The sequence below is a fragment of the Sylvia atricapilla genome, chromosome 2, assembly GCF_009819655.1.
Source record: "Sylvia atricapilla isolate bSylAtr1 chromosome 2, bSylAtr1.pri, whole genome shotgun sequence".
Lineage (NCBI taxonomy): Eukaryota > Metazoa > Chordata > Aves > Passeriformes > Sylviidae > Sylvia > Sylvia atricapilla.
The window spans coordinates 20,794,972-20,805,111 of record NC_089141.1 but is presented as its reverse complement, the minus strand read 5'-3'; the positions used below and the strand labels follow the sequence as shown (position 1 = coordinate 20,805,111).

The 10,140-nt window shown below is 48.2% G+C and overlaps 2 protein-coding genes and 1 long non-coding RNA gene across 3 annotated transcripts; 2 read left to right on the top strand and 1 right to left on the bottom strand.

Moving 5' to 3' along the window:
* The first annotated feature begins 522 nt into the window (after nucleotides 1-522).
* NEPRO (nucleolus and neural progenitor protein) lies at nucleotides 523-6,286 on the top strand. The gene is made up of 9 exons (XM_066340946.1): nucleotides 523-727; nucleotides 855-1,009; nucleotides 1,781-1,857; nucleotides 1,964-2,095; nucleotides 2,443-2,520; nucleotides 3,346-3,707; nucleotides 4,372-4,433; nucleotides 4,891-5,141; nucleotides 5,594-6,286. Exons 1-9 carry the CDS (start codon nucleotides 523-525, stop codon nucleotides 5,988-5,990), a joined length of 1,719 nt encoding a protein of 572 aa, XP_066197043.1. The 3' UTR covers nucleotides 5,991-6,286.
* Nucleotides 6,287-6,598: 312 nt separating this feature from the next.
* TAF13 (TATA-box binding protein associated factor 13) lies at nucleotides 6,599-8,908 on the bottom strand. The gene is made up of 4 exons (XM_066340963.1): nucleotides 8,823-8,908; nucleotides 8,620-8,698; nucleotides 8,071-8,168; nucleotides 6,599-7,238 (listed from the first exon to the last, which is right to left on the bottom strand). Exons 1-4 carry the CDS (start codon nucleotides 8,847-8,849, stop codon nucleotides 7,068-7,070), a joined length of 375 nt encoding a protein of 124 aa, XP_066197060.1. The 5' UTR covers nucleotides 8,850-8,908; the 3' UTR covers nucleotides 6,599-7,067.
* Nucleotides 8,909-9,093: 185 nt separating this feature from the next.
* On the top strand, nucleotides 9,094-10,096 carry LOC136375423 (uncharacterized). The gene is made up of 3 exons (XR_010746074.1): nucleotides 9,094-9,175; nucleotides 9,299-9,404; nucleotides 9,903-10,096. It is a non-coding gene; the product is annotated as an uncharacterized lncRNA (long non-coding RNA).
* The last annotated feature ends 44 nt before the right edge of the window (nucleotides 10,097-10,140 follow it).

Sequence of the window (10,140 nt, the reverse complement as noted above, 5' to 3'; positions counted from 1 at the left end):
GAACGCCGATATCCCGGAATCCCAGGATCAGGTGGGTGGGAAAAGACCTCTGAGATCCTTGAATCCAACCTGTGACCGAACACCAGCGTCAGCTACACCCTGGCACTGAGTGCCACGTCCGCTCCTTCCTTAAGCACTCGCAAGGACGGTGACTCCATCCCTCCCTGGGCAGTCTATTCCAGTGTCTGAGCACCCTTTCTGTGAAGAAATTCTTCATGTTGTCCACCCTGAACCTTCCCTGGTGCATCTTAAGACTATATCCTCTACTCCGGATATGAATTGCTCATGATGCGAAGCCAATCACGCAGCTTTTTCAGCCCTTTGAGGGCTGTGTGTGACATGGCAGGGCACAGCCCCAGGAACACGCCTGCACCGCCTCACGGAACAGCTCAGCTGCTACTGCGCTGCCTCCCAACGGCCACAGCTCCCGAGGCACACAATGGAGAACTGCGAGGTTTAAAAAGTGTGACTAATCCTCCTAATTTATAGTTGTTTCCCTTTTCGCTTACGGCATTTGGGACCATGACGCACCCCCGCGGGGTGACTTGGTCCGGCCCGCGGCTCTCCCCGCGGATGGTGCGGCCCACGCCGGGGCCGGCCGTGCGCGGCGGGAAGATGGCGGCTCCCAGGGCGGCGTGCGACGGGCGGGACGGGCCCTGGAACCGGCTGGACGTGCCCTGGCCCACGAACAGCGCCGCGGTGCCGCTGGCGGCCCAGCACCCCGCAGGTCCCGGCGCGGTGCCGAGGGGGGTGGGGGGTGTTTGGAGCCTCTCGCGGGTGTTTGCGGTGGGTGGTCGGTCGGTGGGCGCTGAGGGGTGCCCGGCGCTGAGGCGGTGCCCGGGTCTCGCCCGCAGTGAGGTGTCTGTCGGTGCTGCGGCGGCGGTGCGACATCGCCGGGAAGCGGCTGTCGGGGCCGGGCCTGGCCGCCGAGGGACGCGTCCTGCGCTCCGTGCTCTACGTGTACCACAGCAAGCTGCTCCGGCACCGGCCCTACCTGGCCATGCAGCAGGTGAGCACCAGCCACACCTGGGCGGCTGGGACCCGGCAGTGGGTACTCCCGGCCCCCAGTCACCACTCCCCGAAAAGCCTTTGGATAGCACTTGGCGCCCAGAGCATCGTGCAGAAAAAGTTTGGGAGCAGCTGCATTTTTGTTCTATCACGGCTGAGTCCGGTGGGTTTCTTGGTCCTGTGCAGCAAATGGAATATCCGTTTTCCAGCCCTTGTCTCTGATACCCAGGGTGAGACCTAAATAAGGTACAATTCGATGCCTTTGAATACATTAGTATTAGAGGGAGACATCATTCTCAACTAATTTTAATAATGGTGGGGAGGAATAATAACCCTATCCTACTTATTAGATACTTTCTGTTTTAAGATGAAAAGTGAACACCTTTCCAGTTTTCCATGAAAGGGGTTGTCAGCATCTTCAAATAATCGTTTTGAAATGGAGCAGGAATAGTCTTTACCTTCTTGATTTAGGTGTTTTCTTTCTTGAAATTCCGTAGTAAAAGCCTTTTTATACAGCAGGAAAATCATGCAGCCAATTAAGCATGGCCTACTCCAGTCCTTCACTTGATTCTGTATTTACAGTAGAGTGATGAAGGGATGTTTTTCATCATAGTGCAGATACAGAAATGTCCTAGAACATCCCATCACACAAACCTGCAGTGTGGGCTGTTAAACTGATAAAGAGAAGGTGTCATTTAATATAGTGGCAGTTCTTGCATCAGGGCACTCAGTCTCTGAAAATACCAGTCAAAGGAGTTTTCTTTTCTCCTAGGTAGAACAATGTTTGAAGCGCCTGTGGAAGATGAATTTGGTGGGCTGCCTGGAAACTCTGGTAGAACTGATGCCCAAGTAAGTGTCGTGATCCCATATCTTGTACTATGCATTAACTCAATCTGCAGAGCTACAGGAAGAGGATACTAGATCATAACCAACTCTTCATCCCTTATCAACACAGGAAAAATGCATCCAAAGCCCATGCAGAGTGCCTGGTTCCCAGCCAGCCTGTGCTGGAAACAGTGGCTTTGAAGGTATTGGGAGGCTGCAAGCTCATACTACGTCTGCTGGATTGTTGCTGTAAAGCTTTTCTGTATCCTTTTTTCATCACAAAAACATTCTTAGACTTCACCAGTAGCACCTCATGAGACCAAAACTAGGTCTCATGTAGGCCCTGTACTGCTGATGGACTCAGCTGTGTGATTCATATGTGCAACTTGAAGTTTCTTTGGTAGCCAAACACCATCTTTTCTAGTTATTATGTAGGAACCTCAGGCTGTTTGGCTGGCAGCTGTTCTGGCCTTGAGCAATCTGAAGTTTGAATATTCATCTCCCAGATTACTCCAGGATATCACCTTATGAATTGCCTCTAGTTGGTGTGTTCAGCAAGTCTCATTACATGCTGTTTATTTTTTTAACCTTAACTGCTGTAATCTTCAGCTTGTCCGTTAAACACCTCTGCTCCAAGGAATTCATACTCCTGAATACTCTGGCTTCGGGGCTCCTGAGCCGGCTCTGGTTTGTGTGTTCAAAAGTCTGTCTTGTTTGTGTCTGTTTGATGTGCCTGTCAGGGAGAAGGGCTTGTAATTAGGCCTTGCTGCTAAGGAGGTTTTATTCAGTTGGGAGTAGGAGAAGGGAGGGTCCCTCCATGCCTTTGGACTTGATTCTAGCACTTGCAGAGTTGTACAAGTGGAGAGAATTCTTAGGCGCTCTTATGGAACGCTTTGTTCTTGGATCTTAGCAAACTGTATGGAGTTCTAATGAAATCAGCGCTAGTGTCAGTCTACCACAAACACCTGGTACTCTGTGCATGCTGAAATGGAAAGGTTGTGATAAACATGTTCTGTTATACTGCTGAGTTTTCCAGGGAAATTGGTGTTCTGGTCTCTCTGGGTCTGGGAGAATAACTGCTGTCTGTAGCTGAAGGAGGAACAACATTGTTAGAACAACTTTATTTGGCACAAGAAATCTTGTAACTCCAGAAAACATACAGGAGGCAATTGTATGGCATCAGGTCTGAGTTGGTGCAGGGTGCTTTTGTGGGAAGCACATGGCACCTTGGACGTGACCCAAGAACCTGACAGGTCCCAAGTGTGGCAGTCAGCAAAACTCTACAGAAACAGAGGGGCTCCCAATCAGGAATTTACCAGTTAAGTCACTCCTGCATTCTGAGCTGGAAGAGTTCCCTAAAGCTCACACTTCAGGAAAGCAGGGTGATGGGAGTGTAAAAAGGTTAATTTGTACTGAGGGGAAACAGGGAAAAGGCAGCTGAGCCGAAGGTAGTTGTTCGGTGATTGTGTTTTGCTGTAGGAGACTCCATTCCTTTTTGTCTTCTGTCTTCAGGATTCAGTACAGGTGTGTATTGCAGACCCTCACATCCTTGTACGGTGCCTTGTCGACAATGCTTCATCTGGTATCTGAGATCCAACAGACCCCTTATATCAAGGGGTTTACCTTCCCTTCTGATATCAGTGACTTCCTTGGAGTTAACATATCTTCAGAGGCAAAGAAGCAAAAGGCTCTAATGCTTACAACAAAAAAATCTACCAGCTGGATGAAGAAGCTCTTCTCACCAGTGCCAGAGGCAGTATCAAAGGTTGGGAAAAAGAAAAAATCCGAGACCTGTACAAGTGCCGTGAAAACCCGTAGCATCTCGTGTGCCATGGACATCGGGGAGACAGTAGTGGTGCCCACAGCCAGGAGAGGTAAAGCCTTCTGCCACTGTAATGGTTTCTGACATCTCAGAGACTGACTGCAACTTCTGTCCAACAGCACCAAGCATTTCTACTACCCACAGTGTGCTTCTTGTCCTGTCCTTAGAAGAAGAGAATGCTGCATGTGCCCTTGCCTTTATAAAGCTGTGGATAATGTCAGTATCATGATTTTGAGGGAGGTTTCTTTTAAACGGGATACAATCTGGAGAGAAGCAGGTAATGAGAGCAGTATACAGGTCCTGAAAATAGTTATTTGTACTTTCCTGCTTTTGCATAGCTAAGAAGCTATGGGCACTGTCTGCAGTCCATACAAGAGTAGGTAAGGCTGTAGGTACAGGATACAAGTATCCTGTGTTTGCTGGTTCTGAACTGTGCCCAAATCTTCCTCTGCAGTCAGGGCTATGGCCAGTGACTGCAGCTATCCACATGTTCGTGTGAAGCTTTTACCCATTAAGTTCTCCTTTGCAGCCATCTATAAACCTCTGCATGCTCTTCATTCCTTGCCAGCTGCAAGGCACAATGAGTGTAGTCCCCTTGAGTTTGCCTGGAAATGCTGAGTACAGGTGTGAGCCTGCAGAGAGCTCTGTGGCATCTCTCTGCAAAGACACAAAACTAATGTCAGTGTTGTAATGGGAATTCTCCTCTCTCTCTGTAGAGAATCACTCAGGGTTTGATGTGAAGAGCTTGCTTAGACCAGCCAGACATCCGACACAGGAGGTTTGTATGCTATTGTTTTACATCTTAGATTGGTGGTTTGGATTTTTTTTACACAATAGGTTTTTTTATTTATTATTTTAAAGACACTAACACTTCCAACACGATATCCCTGATTGAAAACATCCCCTTTCCCTGCCTTATTTTTGCTTGTCTAAGAGCTCAGGCTAGCGTGGAAGCTTTGCACAGAAAATCAATCACTACTTACTTCTGCCTAGGAATTTGGGCATTTGTTGGTTTGTCAAGTAAAGGACCAGAGAGCAAGTCAGTAGCAGACAGGAATACAAATTCTAAATATCTGCCTCTTTTTCTTGTATTTCACAAAACAAGACTGCTTTTCCCTTTTCTCCTTAGAAAATAAGAAGTGTTCTTGCAAAAATCCCTGTGTTCTGTTCCTTTCCAGCAGAAAGGATCTGACACATCATCTTTTTAAAACACTTTCTGTTATTGTTTGTTTCAGGGTCTAAGCATTGCATCAACACCTTTTAAAGCAGAGTCATCACCACTTTTGTCTCAGATAACAAAATCACAGCACACTGGATCTGTTGTACAGATGGTCCAAAAGGCTGCATCCTTTGGGGAGCTGTCAGAGGCACTCAGAAAAGCTATCCTGTGGTGCAAAACCAACAAATTCAAATCAGAAGCTTATTTTCTGCGTAACAAGTTGTTGAAAAGCAACCGGTTACACCATGTGGAGGCTCAAGGATGCAGGTAGTTTTGCATGGGTGTGGGATTTCTGAGTCTAATACTGTATTTTAGTATGATATATTTTACTATATATAGTGAAACACAGTGGTCTAAGCCATTCTTTTAAAACTCAGGATCACTGGTTCAGGTTACTGGGTACTCTGACCACAGGCATTCTGTTAAGCTTCCATCACTTGTGATTTGAAAAGGATTTAAGAGGCTAACAAATGTACAATACCTAGGAGGGAAGATGAAAATGCAACTTAAATAATCTACATGTTTTATCGTAACAGCTGTATTAGGCAAGAGTTATCTTTATTCAGACTGCCTTGGCTACTATTGTACAAGGTGCTGTTCTGCTTCATTGGTATGATAAGGAAGATAGAGATGGGTAATAACAATCTCTCCAAACTCCAAATGAAGTAACACTTCAGTAGCTGATGAGGTTCTGTTTTGTGCACTTTGCTCCCCTTCAGCCTGAAGAGGAAGCTGCGCTGTGTGAGAACATCTGTCTGTAAATACCTCCTGTATGGGTCACAACACACGCGCTGGCCGAGGCAGCACCTCAAGGCACGCGTCTGCCGAAGGAGGATCAGATCATCTGCACTCTGGAAAACAGCTCTAAAGACTGCTGGGCAAAAGCCTCCTGAGCCTTTTGGGCTCTGTGAGAACAGCTCATCACCTATCCTCCCAGCTTACCAGGATGGGTCTCTGGGTCAGAAAGAACAGCGCAGCATGGATACAGGACATGTCAGACTAAGCACAACAGGGACCCTTAAGCGGATGCTGCTGGAAGGAAGCCCTGGCCCTGTGTGGAAAGAAGTTGCTGAGAATACAGATATTGATTCTATTTTTGCAACATTAGGTGTCTGACACTGGACTTGAAAGAGGAAAGGGGTGAAGTCATTCTAGATTTTTGTTTCAAGTAAACCCCTCAGAACCCTAAAGGTGTCTCAGTAACTCACATCCTGAATTCTGTTAAAAGAATAACAACCATTTTATTATGTTTTTCTAAAACAGCTTTTTTTAAATGGCTGATATTTATATTTTCAAGGGTATTCTAAATAATTGAATAGTCTCCATCCTTTTACCTACCCTTGTCCAGGAACAGTAACTTTGTCCCCTCTCTATTGCCTGACTACATATTAAATGCTGCTGTTAAAAATCCACAGTGCAAATAGTTCCCATCCATGGCAGGAAAGCTGCAGCTGATCACTCACTGCTGCTCTGGACAAAAAACTTGTCATCACCTTTCCAAGCCTTACACCCTTCCTTCTGGGCTGCTTGTAGAAGGGACAGCCTTGATGGGCAATATCATTGCTGTTTCAGCATTTGTTATGCTTGTCCTGAAATGAGGAGTTAACTGATCCTACCTCCCCTGAGTTGTTCCAGGAGTAGGGAAAAGCACAGTTTGGCCTGCAACAGTAACCCTGAATTACCCACCTTGTATGAACTGATCAGTGTACATTCAGTTAACAAAATGCGGGCACAGACTTCTGTTTTATTCAAAAAGCATATACAGAGCAAAAACCACAACTTTGATAGTCGTTTGGGCTTAAGGTTTTAATACAGATAACCAGGATCCATTTTCAAGGTTTCCTGTCAAAAGAACACCCAGTGACAACTGAAACAATTTTAGAGAATCATGAATCATCAGCCCTCAAGTCATCTGATTCAACACAGACCTACTTGAAAGAGACTCCTACCATTGCAGGAGTTTTTAGAGCTCTTTTTCATTTCATCAAATGGTACAAAAATACCTAAGTATACCACATACAAACAGGTAATGTTTCTGCTGCTTGAATATTTCTCAGCAAAGGCTGGGAGTGGGGGCAGACATCCCAGCAGTGACCTCCATCCTGAAAAACCCTTCTAGAAAACATGCATGACCTTTCTTCTTACTGGGCAGTAGGTGCCCAAATAATGCCCCAGTGCAGCTTGTGTATAGAATCAAGACCCATAGTTTGCTTCATCAAAAGCCTTTCTGGCTCGTTTCAGTTCTTCATTCATAGTTAGGAGGTCTTTAACTCTGGCAAACTTCCGGGGGTCCTTGCGTATGAGAAAGACAATGTCCTCAACCTGTACCCGACCCTGCCGCCCGATGGACATGGCCTTGTGTGTCTGTTAGAGAGGAAGAAAGAGTCAGCAGCATTTCTTTGCCATGGTGGTTTTCTAAGCTCTCAATTCCATTTTATTTCCTGTCATTTTATAATAAAAAAGCAAGCAATTGCAGGTTCTGGGCATCACCATGGTAGTCACAGAGAACTTCCCAGTAAACCATGGACGTACTCTGCTGTCCCCAGCTGCCTGTCACTTACACCCTGAACACAACCACTATATACACATCACATAACAGCATCAAAACTAAGGCCAGATTACACACAGGACACCCAGCCTGCAGAATGGCTGAAGATTAGGCACAGCTTGGAAGCAGTGTGAGGTAACCATATCAGAGGACAGTGTAGAGTATTTTGATGAGGATAGGGAAGACCAACCTTTCAAAAGAAAGGGGAATATTTGTATACTTAGAAACAGTATCCAGGTCAGGAAGAGAAATGGCTTCAGGCCCAAGAATGCATTTCTTTTTGTAGGGCAGAGCTAAGTTCCCATCCATGTACAGACACCGGGCAAACAAAAAGTTGACAGACTTTCAAATCTGAGCCTTCTGTCAACTGCACATACAGTGATGCTGCAGTGAACCCCAAAGTCGGGTGGCTATTTCCCCTGCTACAATACCAATCTCACTGCTACTTAAAGACAAAATCCACATGGAGCAAGATGCATAAATTTTGCTTTTATCTTGGGAAAAAAAAATTCCAAGTTTATGTTTCTCCTGCTAATGCCATGAGTTTGGGTCCTGGGATAATGCAGTATTTGAGTCAGAGGTATTAGCCTTCAGAAAGCTGAAGTTCTGGGGAGGATGTTTTGACCAAGCCATCTAGAGCTGACTTACCATTTCAGTGATAAACTCTATTACCAGGTCCTCAAGAATGTCCACTGATTCTGTGTAAGGGTTCTGGTCGTCCCCAAATCCATACATCATGCACCTTACTGCACAAAGAAACACTCAGCGTGAGGCTTCTTTCATCCATTCAGTGCGGCACACATCTAGTTAGAGCTCACCAGCCTGCACATTCCTGCACCAGGACAGCACTCTCGTCTGTCAGGCAGAACAAATTTTGAGGAAACATACAGGAAATAAACAGAAGCCAACAATAGCCCTGTAGGGACAGGAGCTGTACATACAGAAAAGCATGTCTGAGGACGGGCTCTCAGAATATTCATTTAGGCTGCAAAGCACTTCAGAGTGACAGCGCAGCTGACTTCGGGCACAGCTAGGTTCAGAGGTGCACTAGCAGTATTTTTGAGGGGGGTCTGTATAGCAGATTTCAGCAGCTGCAGCCACGGCACGTAATGAAAGACACAGTTTCGCTAAGGAGAAGTGAGTTTTGGGACCCCATAGCTGTCCGGGGTTTCAGCTGAGTGACCTGGCCAGACTTACGCTCTTTGGAGAACAGCCTCTTCCTCCTGCCCTGCCCGCCGTCCAGGCTTCCACCGGCGTCCTCCGCGTCCTCTTCGAACTACACAGGCACAGCGGAGGGGAGGCCGCGGTCAGCGCCCGTCTGGCCCCGGCCCCTTCCCGCCGCGGCCCGGCCCGCGGCGGGGCTGCGGATCCCCGGGAAGGGCAGCCCCTCCGCCACTCACCGGCGCATCCTCCTCCTCATCCGCCATGCCTGCCCGGCGCCCCGGAACAGCTTCCGCCGCCCCGCGGCCCCGCCCCTCAGCCCCGCCCCGCGGCCCCGCCCCTCAGCCCCGCGGCCCCGCCCCGCTGCTGCCGGCCCCGCCCCGCGGCCCCGCCCCTCAGCCCCGCGGCCTCGCCCTGCTGCTGCCGGCCCCGCCCCGCGGCCCCGCCCCTCAGCCCCGCGGCCCCGCCCCGCTGCTGCCGGCCCCGCCCGTGCGGAGGGCGCCGCCTTGTTGCTGTGGCGTGCTGACCCTCCCCAAAGCTGGTTATGGCACTCATCGTAGGATTGCCAGATGGGGAATAGCCTGGTTTGACGGTGAGCTCGGGAGGTGTCTGTTAACCCCCCTGCTCGGAAGAGGGTCAGCCGCGAGGTCGGAAAGGGTGTCGTGCCACAATCGGTTTGTTCGGTTGGCAGGGGCACACCTGACCATGTCCACAGAATCATAGCACGTAAAGGAGTTGGAATAATGGCCCTTAAAGATCATCTAATCCCAGCCCCACCTGCCATGGACACGGACGCCTCCCACTAGAGCGGGATGCCCAAGGTAAATCCCCTTTCAGTTTGTACCCATCCCCCCTTGTCCTATCCCTACAGCTCCTGATGAGGCCCTCTCTGGCTTCTCCATAGCCACTTTCCAAAATGGAAGGTTGCTGTGAGGTTTCTGCCTTCTGCACAGCCCCGGCTCGCTCAGCTTCTCTGTAGGGGAGGTGCTCCAGTCCTGTTGTATTTCGGACAGTGTTGTCAGCCCCCTTCCTCCAGCCCTGCCCTTGAGCATGTCCTCTCTTCCCCCATTTGGTGCCCTAGGCACATCTGATAGCAAAGCACCTCTTCCAGAGTACTTACAAAGGTGGTACACTGGCCGCATTCCAGAATGAATCCTTGCTGTGTTCCACTTGTAACTGCCATGCAACTGGAGTATGACCCACTGGCTTTTATGCCCTGAGTTCAATTATTCATCCAATTTTTAATGATCTACTAGTGCAGCTGTCCAGACTGCAATGTTCTAATTTTGGACACTGTTGCAAAAACACTGCCTTTTTAGCATCAAGGTTATGGCGACAGAACAGACCAGACCCAAGACAGAGAAGAGGAGGAAAATGGAGAAAGTACTGCTGAAAAACCAGGGAAGATGCACAAGGTGAAATCCATTTCAATGGAAGATAATATTCAACATCATTTCTGTAAATAACAGCTGTAGAAGAGGCAAAGCTCCACCAGGTAATGACAGGAGCCTTAAGTGAAGCTTATGCACTTCAAACAAATAAAAACATTCGAATTTA